A 19,422-nucleotide genomic window follows, 5' to 3' on the forward strand; every position below is an offset into this window, starting at 1 on the left:
ATTATCAGACACTATCATTTTCAACCTAGAAAAGGGCCAACCTTGCCTCCTCGCTCTCCTGGATCTTTCATCAGCGTTTGATACCGTTAACCACTCATGCCTCCTGCAACGCCTAATAGACATCGGCATTACAGGAGAAGCTTTTAACTGGTTCAAATCGTTTTTGGAGAACAGAACATACAAGGTCAAGATAAATAACAAAGAGTCCCACACCATCGAATCCAAAAGGGGGGTACCACAAGGATCATCCCTCTCCCCGACTCTTTTCAATATTTATCTGCTCCCGCTCTATCAACTTCTCACTAACCTTAAGCTAAGACATTACCTATACGCCGATGATATTCAAATCCTCATCCCTATAGAAGATTCCCTACACAAAGCCATATCATACTGGAATAAATGTCTGTCAGCTATCAACAATCAACTCACCAGCCTCAACTTGGTTCTAAACAAAAACAAAACTGAAATCCTCATTATAGCACCGGAAAACTATACCCCCTCCTCACATTCTAACACTAACCAACATCTGGACACCGCAGGACTTTCCACCATGCAACAAGTTAGAGACCTGGGAGTCATCATAGACAGCAGACTCAGTCTCAACAAATTCGTCAACACAACAAAAGAATGTTTCTTCAAACTTCAAACATTAAAGAAACTCAAACCTCTCCTCCTATACAGAGACTTCCGCATGGTTTTACAAGCCATCATACTCCCAAAGCTGGATTACTGTAACTCTCTCCTCCTAGGCCTACCAGCATGCACCATCAAACCACTTCAGATGGTCCTGAACGCCTCTGCAAGAATTCTATCAAATGCCAAAAAAAGAGATCATATCACCCCAATTCTCCACCATCTCCACTGGCTTCCTATTAAATACAGGATCCAGTTCAAGTCTTTAATGATGATACATAAGGCCTTACACAACATCGCACCTCTCAACCTAACATTTCAAATTCAATTACACACATCCGTGAAACCAACCAGAAGCGCCTATCACAACAGACTAATCACACAACCGGCGAAATCCGTTCTGAGGAAACGTGCATTATCCACAGCGGGCCCTTCACTTTGGAACTCGCACCCTCCAGACCTTCGTTTGGAACCATGCCACTCTACATTTAAAAAGAAACTTAAGACTTGGCTGTTCAAACAAGCTTTCCCCTAGAGCCAAGAACACGAAGAAAAGTCTTTTCAAGCCCACAACGATTTATTCAGATCTATTATTTTCTTCCTTTTTTTCAATCAGAAATTTACACATGCTGACTTCATACATACTACATACATATACTCATATTGACTTCATATTTTCCATGTTATTTATTGATTTATTAACTGCATGTTTATTAACGATTCAATATCATACACTATTTGCTTCCTTCGATTAATTTGTTCAATGTAAAAACTTGTTTACTTAGTTTTGTTCAATGTAAAACTTCTTTTTTTATTCTGTTCTATGTAAACCGCTATATGTAGCGATAGTTACTGTTCTTTGTGAACCGGGGTGATATGTATATTATACAGGAACCTCCGGTATATAAATTATTTAAATAAATAAATAAATAAATAAATAAGATTGCAAAAAGACTTCCTGATTTTTAAAAAGAACTTAAAGACCTTGCTGTTCGAGCTTACATATGAGAATTGTACACTGAAAAGGGAATAAAGCTCACGGATTATGGCGACGTTAAAAATATAAAAAGATTTAGGTTTTATAATTGTTTTCATTTTTAGATGTGTTTTAAGTTCTTTTAATTTTTAATTCTTATTGCATTTATTTTATAATTTTATATGATTATATGATTGTTTTTATGTTTTTGTAAAACTGTAAACAGTTAGGATTGAATACAGAATGACAGGATAGAAATAAAATAAATGAATCGATCTCCTGGATATGCACTTCCGCCCATTCCATAAGTTGGTCTATTTCCTGTAACACTTACTTGCTCTTGCGTTCCTTCCTGCGGATTAATGTAAGCCACCGTTGTTGCGATGTCAGACATTACTCGGACTGCTCAACCCTGCAGCCTGCCGCTGAACTGTAAAAGCACGCCAACCGGACTGCCCAGGTTTCCAGCTGATTGATATTCCAGAGACACTCCTCAATTCCAGCATCCTTGTGTCGATAGTTCCTGACAATGAGCTCTCCAAACCTGGAGGCTCACATCCGCCATACCAACCAGTCTGGCGATGTTAGCAAAACTTCCTCTCTCAGATCTGCTTACAACCATCACTGAAGTTGAGAGCAGACTTTTATCGGCAGGTGCAGCCGAATCGCAGACTGCGGGTTCTAAAGAGACAGCAGGGAGCGCTGAAGAGGATACATGCACGCCCTTGCCCATGGAACCACTTCCAGGGTTGCCGCCTTCAAACAGAGTACCTGTAGTTAGAACCACAATGTTTGGCACACAGTGTACAGCGTCATCAACTTCTGAATACGAGCTTCTGGCAAGAAGACTTTGCCCTGTCTTGTGTCGAACCGAACACCCAGAGACTCCAAAAACTGAAATGGATGAAGACTGCTTTTGGCTAGGTTCACCACCCAACCGAGCTATTGGAACAGGGAGATCACCCTATGGGTCACCACATGGCTCTCTTCCAGGGACTTGGCCCGAATCAGCCAGTTGTCCAAATACGGATGTACTAGAATCCCATCCTATCTAAACTCTGCCGCAACTACTACCATAACCTTGGAAAAGGTTCTGGGAGCAGTGGCCAGACCAAAGGACAGTGCCTGAATCTGATAATAGCACCCCAACACTGCGAAACGCAGAAAATGGTGCTCCAATCAGATGGGAATATGAAAGTATGCCTCAGACAGATGCAAGGTGGTCAGAAATTTCCCAGACTGCACCGCCTTTATCACTAAGTGCAAAGTTTCCATGTGAAAATGAGTCACTCGCAAATGACTGTTAACCTCTGAGATCCAGCATGGGATGAAACGAGCCCTCCTTCTTGGGCACCACGAAATAAATGGAATATCACCCCATACTTTGAGACATGAGTACTGGAACCACAGCCCTCAGACTGAGGAGCCTGACAGAGTAGACTCCACTGCCTGCTTTTTTTTGCGAGGAGTGGCAAAGAGAAACCATGAACATGTCCCAAGGAACACTGCGAAACTCCAGCGCATATCCTTCTCTTATCACCTCCAGGACCCACTGATCCAATGTGATCTTGACCCACCTCTGATAAAAGAGAGAAAGGCACCCCCCCTATCTCTTGTTCCTGGGGGTGGGTCAGCAAACCTTCATTGGAAGGCTTGAGAGGTTCCACTACCTGAGCCCCATCTGGATTCTCTGGGATGAAAGAACTAAGACCTAGCATAAGGACAAGTCCTCTGAAAGGTCGCTCCTCTGCAGGGTCAAAAGCGATTGGATCCCCTAGCACATCATCTCATGATAAAGGAGCGCTACATCTGCTTCTTATCCTCCAGCAACTGAGGAACTGGGACTTCGCCAAAAACATTGATATACACCTCCCAACTATTATTCTTGGGGATCTGAATTTACATTTTGATAGTCTCCCCTTAACTTCAGCCTGCGAAGCATTAATGACTTTTTTAAATGCCCTAGGCTTTCAGCAATCTGTGACTAACCCGACTCACAAAGCTGGTCACACCCTTGATGTCATCTTTTCCAACTCTCTTATTGAAACTAAACTGCCCCGCTGCACCCCTATCCCCTGGTCGGACCACTTCCGTATAGATACTTGCTGCACATTAAAACACTCACCAACTACTGCCTACAGCAAAACAACTATTAACTTCTGAAAACAAGGTCAAACAGATGAAATTAATAAAGTGATGTCAGAAGATCTTAAAAATTTAGATCTCACAGATGCTGTAACAGCTACATCATCTTGGTTTAAAATTACCAGTAATATAGCAGAGAATTTCTGTCCTATTCAGTCTAAAGTAATTAATACTGGTAAGTTAATAAAAAAAACCTTGGCACACCCCTGTACTAAAATCTATGAAAATGGAGCTCCGTAAAGCAGAAAAAGAATGGCGCAGAAACCAAAATTCTACTACTCTATTAAAATTCAAATCCTTGCTTCACAAATATCGCCAAACCACTGATAAAACGAAGAAAGATTTCTACGCTGCTAGAATTCATCAATATCAATTCAACCCTCAAGCGTTATTCCAATATGTCAAAAGCCTTGTAACTATTCCAGTTCACACTAACCAAAACAACAACGATGATTCTAAATGTGAAGAACTAGCTTCATTCTTTTATAACAAAATACAATCGATTTTAATGTGATTCAAATCTCATATTACACTGAATTCAAGCATTAACCTCAATTCCAACCACATCAACAATTCCTCTACCTATACAGACGATTCTCACACCAACCAAGCTACTTCTGCCATGCATAATAAATCCGAATCTAAGCTTATCAATCTTGAGATTACTACTGGTATTGAAGTTGAGTCAATTCTAAAGAAAATGAAACCAGCATTCCACCCCACAGACATTATGCCCACCAAGATTCTTCTCTTAATACGTTCAACAATTGCAAAACGCATTGCAAAGATTCTCAACAAATCAATCACCACAGGCATAGTTCCTTCTGTACTCAAACATGCTATTATAACTCCTATGATAAAAAAACCAAACCTTGATTCATCTGATCCAGCTAACTATCGCCCAGTCTCAAACCTACCCTTCCTCTCAAAAATTATGGAAAAAATCATCAACAAACAACTAACTGACTTCCTAGATGAACATCATCTACTTTTCCCTTCCCAGTTTGGGATCAGAAAGTACCACAGCACGGAAACGCTTCTGATATCACTTTCTGAAGTGCTTCTAAAAGCTCTAGACGCTGGCAAATCATCTCTCATCGCCTTACTTGATATATCAGCAGCTTTCGACACGGTTAATCACAATATCCTCATAAGCCGCCTCTCTGAAATAGGTATTTCGGGCTCTGCACTACAATGGTTTCATTCATTCTTGAGCAACAGAACATAGTGTCAAAAGTGGTCTAAGTGAATCCAAGACAAGAAATCTCGCTCAAGGAGTTCCCCAAGGATCATCTCTTTCCTCTACATTATTTAATATTTACCTTACACCACTATGCCGGCTACTATCAAAACTGAGTCTTCAAGACTTCATCTACGCTGATGATATTCAGATACTCATACCAATCACCAGTACTATCACAAATGCCTTGATCTCTTGGAATGCAGCCTTATTAGAAATTAAAACAATTCTCATGGACAATCAATTGGCTATTAATACCAATAAAACCGAGCTTATCATTATTTCACCTCCAAAAAACGCATCCCTGAGCTATGATAATCTTTCAAATGACATGCCTACTATTACTCAGCAAGTACGCAGCCTTGGCGTCATCATTGACAGCAATTTCACATTTAAAAAATTAATCGCAGATACAGTTAAAAGTGGTTTCTTTAAGCTACATACACTAAAACGTATTAAACCTCTTTTATACCAATACGACTTTCGCACTGCACTACAGGTGACTATATTATCAAAGATTGATTACTGCAATGCTTTGCTACTTGGGCTTCCTAAAACTACAATTCAACCCTTGCAAATTTTACAAAACGCAGCTGCCCGCATCATCACTGACACAAGCCGCCATGAGCACATCACTCCAGCGCTTCAATCATTACACTGGCTACCCGTGGCATCCAGAATAATATATAAATCCTTGACGCTGATTCATAAAGCCACCCACAACAGAGATATGAACTGGTTCTCTGATCACCTTCAATTCAAAACATCAATCCACCCAACCAGATTCCAGCATTTAGCTAAACTGAAGATCCCTGCACCCAACCTGACTAGTCTGTCCACTACAAAAGAACGTTCTTTCATCATTGCTGGATCCAGACTATGGAACACCATGCCATCAGAATTACGACAGGAATATTGCTACAAAAAATTTAAACAAAACTTAAAAACCTGGCTATACAAAAAAGCCTACTATTCTTGAACTGAGTCCTTTGCTTTGCGTTCTAGTTTAATCCTACAGACACTCATATTCTGATATTTATTCTCATTATACAAAGTTTTTACATGGATTTGTATTCTTTCAGTTTTAATGTTATAATGTAAAGCAATAAGCTGAATTAATGTTTGAATGTAAACCGAGGTGATGTTACTTATGTGCCCCGGTATATAAAAAACCCGTAAATAAATAAATAAATAAATAAACTTCCAAATAAGAGCAAACCTCAAAGGGTAATTTTGTAAGGTTAGCCTTCGAGGTTGCATTCGCAGACCAATTTCTCAGCCATAACTGACTCCAGGCCACTATTTTCGAAGCCACACCTCTGGCTGAAGTGCAGACCAAATCGCAGCTTGCACCTGCCAAAAAGGTAACTGCTGACTCCATAGCTGCCTTGGAATTCACTCCAGAATCATCAACCTCCTGACAGAAGTCAAGAAGAGCGAGTCACCAGGGAAAAACAAGAAGCTATCTGCAACGTCACTGCCACTGTTTCAAATGGCGGTTTAAAGATGGTCTCAATCCTTCTATCATGAACATCCTTCAAGGCCACTCCTCCCTCTACGGGGATAGTCATCCGTTTGGAGACTAAACAAACAAGTACGTCCACCTTCAGAAAACATAGATGCTCTCTCACCACTGGATCTAAGAGGTACAAACCTTCCAAAATTCGGCCCCCTTTGAAATTAGCCTCCGGGGCGCCCCACGCAAGATCAAACAATTTTTGAATGTCATCCATGACAGGAAAAATCAAGAGGCTTTCCATAAGGAAATCAAAATAAGATTTTTCTTTGGCTCAGAATTGGAATCTGTCCCAGGCACGTCCAGCATTTTCAAAGTCTTGGAGATCAGAACTGGTAGCTCATCTCCATGAAAGAACTGCAACATAATTCTGTATGGTTCCAGTCCCGGAGGAATTTCCCTATCCTCCAGGGAGTCAGGATCAGTCTAGTCATCGTTGGCATCCGGGTTCGTAAAGGGAAGTTCTACTGTTGATCTAGGTGCATTCCAGTGCTTAACAGCAGTAACAGGCTGCGGTTCTTCCCTGGCAGGAATGGACTGGACTGAGGCAGTGCCTGAAGAAAGAATTATAACCCTTAAAAAAAAATTCTACCCAAGAAAAGGCAGAAGGATTCAAATCACTGAGCTACCTTCCCCCGCTGACAAACCAGACAAACCAGTTAAGGGGGTTCCAAGATCAGGCGTTCCTCCTAACATGTCTTTACCCAGGCCCTCATCAGACTGGGAAGAACCAGGCTTAGTAAAATCAGAGGACGATAACTCTCCCGAGCCTCCAAACAGCGCTGGAACAAGTTAAAGAGCACGCCAGACTGAAATGCCCGAATATGATAGGCAGTACATAGGGAAGGGCACTTAGATTTCTTAGCTATATATGCCATTCTCCTTTCTTTCTTTCTTTTTTTTCTATGCGTCCAAAAGTTATGCATCCAAATCCTAGGCATTGCAAGACCAGGTGTCCCAACAATAAGCGCACAATCAACATGCCCAAGCTAAGCACACAGTTAAGCACTCAACTAGCCTAGATGCCATTTAACCTGGACGCCAAAACCAATGCCTAAGCATCTACAAACTGGACTCACAACCTGGATATACAACTAAAGGCACTGCCTGAAGAGATGCTCCTAAGAGGGCAGCTGAGCGCATAGGGAAAGCATGCGGGAGAAAAACTTCAGAGCAGGGCCTAGCCGATAGAGACTGCTCAACCCGCCAGGTTGCCCACATCCCCTTAGACCTCCCTCGGATTAGGACTAACACTGGAACAGTGCACCAAGCATAGAGACCGGGTAAGGAGGAAGCCCTACACAAAACACCCTCCTTATGCGTCTCTTACCTGAACTCAGCCTTTCCCAGCTGAGTACAGAGACAACTCTCCAGCTGTGGGGAGGAGATGGCACTTGTTTGTTTAGTCTCCAAACGGATGACTATCCCCGTAGAGGGAGGAGTGGCCTTGAAGGATGATCTGGGCAAAAGGTGGATGATAACAGTGGGAAGAGAGAGAAGGCTGATAACGGGGGCAACATTTTTCTCTTGGTTAGGTTCAGTAGTTGGTGAGGGAAGGGTGCCAGTGAAAATCTCCACAGGCCATACACACAACCCTCCCCTTCTTTCATGGCTGGTCCCAAGCTGCTGCCGCTTGCAGATCACATCAGGTCTTGCAGCTGCCCTGATCCCTCCTTGCACAGAGCTTCCTGCAACTACAGAAACTCATGCAAGGGCTGTGCCACTGCACAGCCTATGAGTGTGTGCTTATTTATAGTCCCCATGCTGACTTCCACTTCTAATGCTGCTGCTGGCACCTAAAGAGGGCCGTCACTTGAGGCACTTGTGACACCAACTGAAGGATGTATGACCCCATTTGGGAAGCTCTGCTTTAGATATTGGAAGGAGAATAAAAGGAAAATTAATTTCCCCTGCTCTTTTGTGGTGATGCCAAATGGTCCCTCACCCTGTTAAAAATTCCTGAAGTGATTTCAGTGGTCCCTCAGATGAGTGGCTTGGTCCAGTAGCTGTTTTTTCAACCAGAGTGGACTTAGCTGCTTGGACAGCTGAAAGGCAGTGGGTGCAGGAAACAGAGCGCGGCAGAAAGCCGGAAGAAAAAGGGTCTGGAGCAGCACAGGCTAAAGGAAGGAGAAGCTTCAGCTCCTGTGCCTCAAGAAAATGACGTGAAAAGCAAGATGAGCAGGAGCGTTGCCCTCCCCCATGGGAAACAAAAATCTGCTGTTGCAGGAGGAGCAACGTCGGGCCGCGCGCTGAAAATAAAACAAGGGCAGAGCAGCCCAACACCGCAGGAGGAGGAGGAGGAAGTGGAGCACATGTCCAGCGGCCTGGGAATAAAGGAAGCTCCTGTGGCTGATAAGAATCAAGGCGAGAAGAGAGAATGAGAGGGCATGTGTGTGTGGAAGAGGGAGAGAAGTAAATGAGTGTGCATGTGTGCGCAAGTATTCATTTATGGGCATATGTGGAAAAGGGAGGAGTGAGTATGCATGTATATGTATGGAAGAGGAAGAGAAGTGAGCGTGTGTGTGTGTGTATGTGTAAAACAGTGAATGCATGTGTGTGTGGAAGGAGAGACGTGAGTGAGTGTGTATGTATGTTTTGGAAGAGTGAGTGTGTGTAAAAGGGAGAGAATCAAGTGCATGTGTATGAGTATGTATGTGTGTGGAACAAGGAAAGAAGTGAGGGTGCACATGTATATGGACAAGGGAGAGAAATGAATGAGTATGTGAGTGAGTGAACATGTGAGTGTGCTAATGTGTGAGAGAGAAGGTTTGTGCGCATACTGCTATCATCTCTCCCCCCCCCCCCCCCCCTGACAATATCAGGGTGACATAAAATCAGAAGTTCCCAGGTATGCCTCTGGAGTCATATGAATTTTCAAGTTCCAAAATGGGGTCACTTTGGATAAAAGTTTGGGAAGCCCTGATCTAAAGCAATCCCCAGTAGGGAAATGCACGTCCACCATTTGCTGGAGACAGAGAATACTGGCAGGCTGATGTTACTGCAGGAGGATATATACTGTGACGTCAGTTTGCTCCATCTCCATCTGCTGGTAGAGGTGCATAACCCACTGGTCCTGAACCCATCTGTCTATGTGCTAGAAACACCATTCAATTCAAGCATTTCAAATCAGAAGTTCTTTTGGTTTGCAGTTTTACTCAGCGTACATGCTTCATTATTAAATCTACTATGAAAGGGTAACGAGCTAGCAGAAGAATTCAGAATTCCCACTATTTCCTGCAAATGTACTAAAAGGGACATCACAAGTAGCTTAAGCATCTCTTTACTTGTGAATGAGATTCAGGGAAAGACAACTAAAAATCATAAAATGTCCACTGCAAACAAGTGAAAAAATCCACTGTAAAGGCAAATCTGTTTTCCAAAATGAGAGAAAAAATATGCGAGAAGCCCAAACGGAATCTAGGAGTGACAGAGGACTCCTCCTTACACTTCCATATAAAGAATTCACAGAACTGAATAAGAGGTTAGTGGTTTATAAGATGTGTTTCAGATTTTTTATTCTGTGAGGACTATACACAGCATGTACCAGGGATTTATTTCTACTGAAGTAATAAAGTCCAGTTTTAAAAGTTTGTTATCTGCTCAGTAAGGGCCAGTTGTGAACATTAAAGCAGAAGTTCTCCACAGCTGACTTTCAAATTGAAATGCTTCTCCATCAGGTGTACAGATATTATGAGCAGGAGAAATTTTAAGTCACTTTCTTTCACTTTTCAGACTTGGTTCCCCTTCCATCATTGATCCCACCACTAGCCAATAGGGATGCGCTGTCCTGTCTTTCACTTTCCTTAGTGCACGCACTAAAACTGTTTAAGTGTGCATTAACAAGTTTTTATGCATATTAAAACAAAAGAAAACAATTATGAAACTAACTTAACAGCAATTTTTGGCTGCACACATCTACTAGGCAACCCTGTTTTTTTGACAGAGAAACATCAAGGCAGCTGATAGCCTAGCTCCCAGTAGAAATCCATAAGAGATGAGAAATCTTTTTTACTATTTAAAAAGTTATTTTTCACTCATAAAATGGCATTATAAACTCACAGGGCAGCATTTGAACACATAGAAGTGCTACTTTAGATAACAATTATTGCTAATATTTTTTACTTTTCTAGATAGAAATGTTATACTAAGATTTAAGTATACACAAAAAGAAATAATCAAATATATTCAAGAGTTGGGTTTAGTATCCATGTGCCCTTTAGCAGTGGGTGTAGTTTTAAGTACAGGTTCCCTCCACAAATTTTAGATTAAAAACATTTATGAAATTCAAAATTAACTTAACAGATGGTTTCCCATTATCTAATGGTCAGTCTCACTCAGGGGGATACGGCCTACTTGCGCACTAATCAGAATAAGTGATCCCGCAAGCTGCATCCAACGAAGATTATAACCTTCCTTCTGCTCCCTCTTATCCAAGCATAAATCAGCCTATCAGCAACATGGAATACATTCCCATTCTGATTAGCGAGTTTATTGCCTGTTTTATCTGATGAATTGTTTGGATTTTGTCTACAGTTGCTTACTTGCTTTTATCTGTTTTTTATGTTGATGAAATATTGTATTTGTTACTACTTCTTGTTACTTGCCTTGGGCATCATATGGAAAGGCAAGCAAAAAACAAAATAAGTAAATTAATCTCTTTTCTCTGCACAGGTCCGATACATTCACACACAGGATACTCATTTCATGAATAAATACTGTGGTTAGTTGTGTTTAGCATTTTTGTTATTCTTCAACATTAGTGGGTTGCTCTGCAATCTTGGATCACTGTTCACTAAACCCTGCCCAATGGGTAACAACCAGATAACAGGCAGGGTTTTAGACTGCAAGCTAAAATCAATATTTTGGCTCCTTTCTAGTATTACAACTTCAAAGTACTTCCATGATACTGCACAAGGTAGTAGTATATTTTTCTTTCAAAAGGACAGCATCCCTTCTCCACACAAAAAACTCCCAGGTGAACAGGCATTTTCCTCTCCATAGCTCATTTTCACTTTATTAAGAAAAAAAAGAATACTAATCTATTAATGGGTCTCAGAAGAATGGCCGAGGGATCATTTTTTCACCACTGAATAAAGATAGACAAGCAGCAGCATCACTATCACTGCTGCTTTAAGGTTATCACTTTGTCTGGCCTAGTTCCCAGGGAGCTCCATTTTCCACAAGGATTCACAAATCACCTACCTTGTATTTGCAATTCTCTCTTTCCACTCTTCTGAGAGGAAGTCCCCTCTTTCCAGCTAAAAGAAAAAAACACAGGTTTCAAGAGAGAAGTTGTTTTAAAAGCACTGTGTTTTGGGGGGAATAAAATCTATTGGGCTAGTCTACATGGACAAAAAGTTAAATAAACCAATAGATACTGTCATTAATATTGCATCTGACAAAGCAAACTCATCTTCAAAAGTTCATGTTTTAATAAATCTGATAGACTGTAAGGTTTTACCAGCTTCTCATTTTATTCCCTTTCAGATCCAAGCTTCACACAGCCAGGAAAAGAAAAGGATTATCTTTAGTTTGTGCTCCTCCTACTGATATATAGAAGAGCAGTAGCAAGAATTATCACTACAACTCCTACAGTGTCCCTGTTTCTGTATAAAAGTCAGAGAAACAGATGAGCACAAACATTAAAATCTTTGTTGCTTAAAAAGTTATTGTAAGACATTAATATCTAGCCAGCTATGACAAGCTCCTCTTAGGCTGATTTGAGTATTTATGAAACCCAGCTGTCTGTCTCCCATCCAGAGGGAGCAAAGAAGAATTTCATATGGAAGACAATGTGAAGTATCAGTAATGGGTGTCATCCTCCACAAATCAGCTGCGTCTTCCATGACAACACTGAAACTTAATCTCCTTTCTAATAATTAAAGAATAGAAGTGAGCCACCTGCATTATGCACATTCTCATCCAACCAGACAAAGCAGCAGACAGGCACTGAAGAAGGGAGAACTAGCTGGCTACATAGATGCCAGTCTCCGGCAATTCTACATTTACAAACGTGCAGAGTCTTTTTGTCCATTGTTTTGTCCTTATTTAAAAGAAAGATATCCAGTTTCTGAGGTTGGACTCTAGCAGAAACTGCTGTCCATGAATCTGTAGAGAAGCAGACAGTAACTGCAGTCCTCCGAACAGAAGACAAGCTAACCCAACGGCCCAGAAGCAGTGTTGTGAGCTACAAGGCAAGAAAAACTGTTTCAAGGTCCCAGACTTTGTTTTGGCTGCTTTTGGTTGGCAGCACTAGACATGCTGCAGAGGCAGCGTACACACCCCCGAGAGGAAGTCAGTCATTGGGCAACAGAGACATATATTGGCATACTCTGGATCCCTCAGTCAGAGGACTGACTTTGTGGGGGGTATGCTAGAATCAGTCAAAAAAATGGGGAAAGTCCCTGGATAGTTGCAAATGAAGGTTATAACACTAAACAATATAATAGAAGCTAGTTTGGACCACTTTCCCTCTAAGCTGTGTGTGTAGGACAAGTGCCCTTGAAATCCTGATGTTATTGCATTATACTGACTCACAGTGCATAAACTAGAACTCAGCTTCTGAAAAGTTGCACAAAAGAACATTTTTGTACACAGCCTTTCAGAATTTAAAGGGAGCTTTGGTTCGGACTGAACTGAAAGCCCAAAAAGAGCAGGAGGAACCTGCTGAATCCAAAAGAAAAAAAAACAAGGACCTAGATAATCTAGAACCCTTTGGTGAAAACTCCTTTGTTTGGAAATTACTGTATGAAACACAGACTTATTTTTAGACTCCTGCTAACAACTATGGGCAGGAAACCAACCAAGCCTCTGAAAGGTGCCATCATCTTCAAGTTGAAAGTGACATTTAGAAAGTTTTTCAAACAGTCTAAAAATGCATTCCAGCTGAAGATTATTTTAGGACTGGAAAATAAAGCAGCAGGAGATAGACGATTGTGATGCATTACCCACTTCCTGAATATTAATTAGAGGTATCTTCATCTTAACCTTTCAATCTAACAGGAGGGTAAGTAATGGTTTTCCAGAAAGAGGTAACTGCATCTTTTGACTAAAATAAATTATGCTGTTCCCATGCATGTCCATCTAATAAACCTTTTATCCGTGAACAGACAAGATTTTGTACAATTCTCAGAGATAGTGAGGTCAGTAAAAGATTTTAAGAAAAAGCTAGCTATAGTGATAAAACTGACATCTACTGAAACATGAATGGGAACGAGAGGCCAGCTTATTGCAGTAACGCCAAGAGCTGAGATAGAAGATACGAGCTACTGCTAAGTACTAAGAGGGAATGTCCAAACCCAAAAAGCCCAGTTACAGCAAATTACAAGGCCAAAAGAATATGAAACTCAGCCTCCCATGGTAGACTATGCTTGTGGAAAATGTGAAATCCATTAACCATTGTGATAAATTGCAGGAAGACCTTGTGAGACTGGAAAATTGGGCATCCAAATGGCAGATGAAATTTAATGTGGATAAGTGCAAGGTGATGCATATAGGGAAAAATAACCCAGGCTATAATTACACAATGTTGGGTTCCATATTAGGTGCTACAACCCAAGAAAGAGATCTAGGTGTCATAGTGGATAACACATTGAAATCGTCGGTGCAGTGTGCTGTGGCAGTCAAAAAAGCAAACAGAATGTTGGGAATTATTAGAAACGGAATGATGAATAAAACGGAAAATGTCATAATGCCTCTGTATCGCTCCATGGTGAGACCGCACCTTGAATACTGTGTACAATTCTGGTCGCCGCATCTCAAAAAAGATATAATTGCGATGGAGAAGGTACAGAGAAGGGCTACCAAAATGATAAGGGGAATGGAACAACTCCCCTATGAGGAAAGACTAAAGAGGTTAGGACTTTTCAGCTTGGAGAAGAGACGACTGAGGGGGGATATGATAGAGGTGTTTAAAATCATGAGAGGTCTAGAACGGGTAGATGTGAATCGGTTATTTACTCTTTCGGATAGTAGAAAGACTAGGGGGCACTCCATGAAGTTAACATGGGGCACATTTAAAACTAATCGGAGAAAGTTCTTTTTTACTCAACGCACAATTAAACTCTGGAATTTGTTGCCAGAGAATGTGGTTCGTGCAGTTAGTATAGCTGTGTTTAAAAAAGGATTGGATAAGTTCTTGGAGGAGAAGTCCATTACCTGCTATTAAGTTCACTTAGAGAATAGCCACTGCCATTAGCAATGGTTACATGCTCCTGAGAGCAGTTGGAGTCAGATTTCAATCTGACAACAGCACTACATATACCCCCCTGCAGGAAGCTCTGCTCTTCAGTATTCTCCTCGAAAAGCAATTGTGGATATATGTGTGTTTGAATAACTTGATTAACTTGAACTGGTTGACGTGACTTCTAGCTGGAGACCACCAGGGCACTCAACCGAGAAACGCCGACACCAGGTAATTATGGATGTCTTAACTAGGGGTAAAGCATGGCTTACCAGTACTTGTCTTGCTCTCGGGGATTGTCATCCAAAGTTTCCGTATTCTGAGGCAGCCGTGGGCAGGATTCTGAGTCCATCTGTCTACACTAAGGAAAACGAAATTATCAGGTAAGTAATTTCTCCATTTCCTAGCATGTAGCAGATGGACTCAGGACCAATGGGATGTACAAAAGCTACTCCTAAACCGGGTGGGAGGCTGCCCGTGGCCCACTTACTACTGCCCTTGCAAATGCTGTGTCCTCCTGGGCCTGGACATCCAGGTGGTAGAACCTCGAGAAGGTGTGAATGGAGGACCATGTCGCCACCCGAAAGATCTCGGTGGGTGACAGCATCTTGGTTTCTGCCCAGGACACTGTCTGGGCTCTGGTGGAATGGGCCTTGACTTGTAGATGTGGAGGCTTCCCTGCCTCTAAGTAGGCCGCCTTGATTACTTCTTTGATCCAGCGGGCTATGGTTGCCCTCGAGGCCGCTTCCCCTTATTTCTTCCCGCTGTGAAGGACGTATAGATGGTCCGTCTTTCATACGGGTTCTGACCTTTCCAGGTATCGGACTAGTAGTCTGCCGACGTTAAGATGGCGAAGAAGGCGAGAGTCTTCAGAGTCCTTATGCTTGTCTGGAGATGGCAGCGAGATGGTTTGGTTTAGATGGAAATGAGAAACCACCTTTCGAAGGAAGGAAGGGACAGTGCGTAGCTGTATGGATCCTGGAGTGAATCTGAGGAATGGTTCCCAACAGGATAGTGCTTGAAATTCGGAGATGCGACGGGCTGAACATATTGCCACTAGGAACGCAGTCTTCAAGGTGGGCACCGGTGTTATAGCATCTAGGGAGAGCAATTTTGTCAGTGTGGTTTCCACTGCCGTCCTCTTGGAGGGGGAGTAGCAAGGGGATTTCACAAATTTGTCTGGGGGGATGCTGTGGAAGTCCAGATAGTATCCCTCTTGAATGATGGTTAGGACCCACTTGTCCGATGTTATATCGACTCATCTTTGGTAGAATAGGGCAAGCCTGCCCCCTATGGCTTCTTCCTGTGGATGGGTCTGTTGATTCTCATTGTGGGGTGCGGCTGGGGTCTGGACCTGAGCCGGCTCCCCTCTTGTGTTTGTTCCGAAAGGACTGGCCCCTGCCAGCGGGGCGAGGTGCTTGGTATGTATTCTTGTACGGTCTGAAGCACTGTGATCCTCTGCCCTTGGATGTTTGGGGAGAGGGGCGATGGCTTCTTTTGTTTTTGTCCTCCAGTAGCCAAGGTACTGGGGATTCACCCCATTTGTCGGCTAACTTCTCCAGTTTGCTTCCGAACAGGAGGGCTCCTGTAAAGGGCATTCTCGTAAGTTTCATTTTGGCAAGTGATAAGCAGGCATGTGTCACCATGGCACAGCAGGCAGCGATCTGCAATGACATGGCTGCTGCATCAAATGACTGTTTAAGGATGGATTCCTGACGTCTGTCCTGGGCATCCTTGAGTGCCGCTACTCCTTCGACTAGAATGGTAGTGCGCTTCGTGACAGTGCAGACTATGGCGTCCACTTTGGGAAACACCAGGAGTTCTTTGGCTGAGGGTTCCAGTGGATATAGGGCTTCTAGGGCCTGTCCTCCTTTGAAACTGGCCTCCAGAGCATTTCATTGCAGGTCGATCAGTTGTTATATGGGCTGCAGCAATGGGAAATGGTGTGAGGCCTGACGGAGCCCGACCAGCAGAGGGTTTTGTCTTTGGCTCCGCTGTGGCGCTTGTGCCTGGAATGGCCAGCTCCTTCAAGCTCAGAGACACTAGGTCTGATAACTCGTCTCTGGAGAAGAAACGCATCATGGTTCGGTATGGTTCCGTTCCTGGAGGGATTTCTCCTTCCTCCAGGGAGTTTGGTTCTTTCTCAGAGGTGTCCGTGTCCCCTAAGAGGAGGCTTTTGTCCGGAGGGGGCATGTCTCGGGGAGGCCGAGAGGGGCCTGGAAGGTTTTGGTCTTCTGGTGGAGGCTGTGGCTGTGTCACCGGTGGCACCGATTGTGCTTGGACAAAGGTTTGCAGTCCTTTGAACAATTCTACCCAGGAAAAGGTTCCTGGCTCCATACTGAAGCCAGCGGCATTCCCCGAGGGGCCCGAGTAGGGACCGAACCGGGGATAGAGAGGTCCGGGGTACTGTCGCTGGGGGAGCTGGATTCCTCAACTGGCCGGAGGGAGGGCCTTGTCCTGGTTCCCCCAGGGCTCTTCGCACTGCAGGCACAGGGCCGAAGTCACTTCGTGTTGTGCCGCTCTCAGGTGGCAGGCTGGGCAGAGAGCTTGTCCCTTGGCTTTCTTGGCCGGTGGTGCCATGATTTGAGCGCGTGGAGTCATTCAAAACTCGTCTGTGCACCAATATGCGTGCATCGGGAGGCTTAGATATGCGCTCCGGGTGAGTGGAAGATGTGTGTGCAAGCTGCGGAAGATGTGCATGCAGGCCACTATGTGTGCCGCTGTGCGCACTGGCTTAATTTGTGCGCGTCACTGTGCCCACAAGTAGTTTATGCGCCCAGCTCACCACTGTGCACACGGCTCAATTGTGCGGACAATACAGCGATCAAGGGGGGGAATGGCGTCTGTGATCTCGCGGGCAAGATGGCGACCCCCTCACCCCAGAGGGTATCCACGAGGGAGGACCCTCGTACCAAATCGGGGTCTAGCCCGGATGGGGCTGCTCAACCCGATGGGACAGATGCCAGAGGGCGATCTGTGCGGCTATCCGAGCCTCGGAGACTTTTAAGAAAAGTTTTCTACCTTACCTTGTCTCGGCGTTTCCCGGTCTCGTGCCAGGCAGTCTCCGGCAGCGGGGGGAGAGGGAAATACCTTTACGGCCGTGTTCGGTATTGCACCTACTGCCTCTCAGCCGCTCCCTCCTGGGGGCTAAGTCCACGTCAGGAGCCGGCTACCGGACAGAGGCTTACCTCTGAGGGATCTCGGAAATCATCTCAGGAATTCTCGACTGGGGAAGGGACCCTTAGGTATCACCGCAGGAGAGAGGGGCTCGTCTTGTAGAGGTAAGATTTTTGAATTTTCTTTCTTCTTTGGTTTGGATTTCCTAACGCTGTGCAATCGTGTGTAGAGTCCCAAACTGCTAAGGAGACTGAGAAATACTGAAGAGGAGAGCTTCCTGCACGGGTATATGTAGTGCTGACGTCAGCCATTAGGCCCTGTCCTGGGGAAGCGCATGCCGGCCAGCTGCCAGCGCACGGGACTTACTATACCACTGAAGAGGAAGTTAAAAAAAAAAGCAAACAAAAAAAGGATAGGTAGGGTAGATTTAGGGGTAGGGATGGAGAGGGGAAAAGGGAGGAGGGTTAGGTAGGGGGGTAGGGAAGCAGACTGAGAGGGAAATGGGCAAAGGCCCCATCGAGTTGCTGCATGGGCTTTACAAAAAATCCCCCCTCCCCCCCCCAAGTGGGCATGCACCGATACAAAATTGGGTCGCGTCAGATTTTATAACATGCACGCGGCATCGTGTGTATGTTGTAAAATAAGTGCGTCTTAAAATCCAGCTTTAATAGTATTGGTTATAATTCTTGACCCTTTTGCCACAAGAAATACAGAACTCCCTGTTCCCATGAAAACAATGCACTTTGTTGTAGCAGCAATTCACGGCCAACTGCTGGAATCAACAAGCCAGCCTTTGTGACAGAGGAAGACGTTTGCCAATGGTCTCCTCCTCCTAAAGTGATGTCACTGGAGAGAGGACTTCCCCAGGTAGAAAGACTCCTCCCTTTACAATCAAACAGTTCAGTTTCTCAGCTTGGGATAGTCATAGGAGATTTGTACAATATTCAAACAAGAGCATGGCTAACCTAGGAAAGAGCAGGAAATGGAACCACAGTCAGGCTGTCTGGCACTTAAATGCTAACTCTAAGAGCCTTTCCATCATAGTTTCCTCTAAGCTGAGCACATGAGCAATTGATCATACATTTCAGAACATGGCTCACAGGTTTTACATGGTCCTCACATACAGTTTTCTTTGTGCTATATACAGAAATGCAACGCTAGTACTGGTGCTCAAAAACTGATTTAAAAAACATTGTTGCTCAAACCTAAAATAAATTTGCACACACCTAGTCACGCCTCGGAGGGAACACTGCCCACCTACATTCCTCCTGCCTGATATATAATACATTAATATATGCCAGTGAGATATTGTTACCAAGATAGTGATCTCGTTTGCATTCTTAGCATATTAGATTCTTTAAGCCTGTGCAAAGAGGTTGCAAAAGATCATCCCTCAAGCTTCACAGGTCCTTCTCAAACACATATAAGCAAGCCAAGGCAAATGACAGAAGTACCGCAGTGGCAGACATTAACATATAAAAATCAGTTCATGAAAGCAAAATTGCTTACCTTGTAATAGGTGTTATCCCAGGACAGCAGGATGTAGTCCTCACATATGGGTGACATCACTGAACGGAGCCCAGGCGGGAAAACTTTCTGTCAAAGTTTCTAGA

At 43.6% G+C, this 19,422-nt stretch overlaps 1 protein-coding gene across 1 annotated transcript in view; it reads right to left on the reverse strand.

Annotated features, from left to right (window-relative positions):
* Positions 1 to 19,422, reverse strand: part of DOT1L (DOT1 like histone lysine methyltransferase) — a 590,530-nt gene that overhangs the window by 327,104 nt on the left and 244,004 nt on the right. The window contains 1 exon segment of the mRNA XM_029610991.1: positions 11,713 to 11,768. Within this exon segment, the coding sequence (XP_029466851.1) occupies positions 11,713 to 11,768 (56 nt within the window).

This window comes from Rhinatrema bivittatum, chromosome 8, assembly GCF_901001135.1.
Source record: "Rhinatrema bivittatum chromosome 8, aRhiBiv1.1, whole genome shotgun sequence".
Lineage (NCBI taxonomy): Eukaryota > Metazoa > Chordata > Amphibia > Gymnophiona > Rhinatrematidae > Rhinatrema > Rhinatrema bivittatum.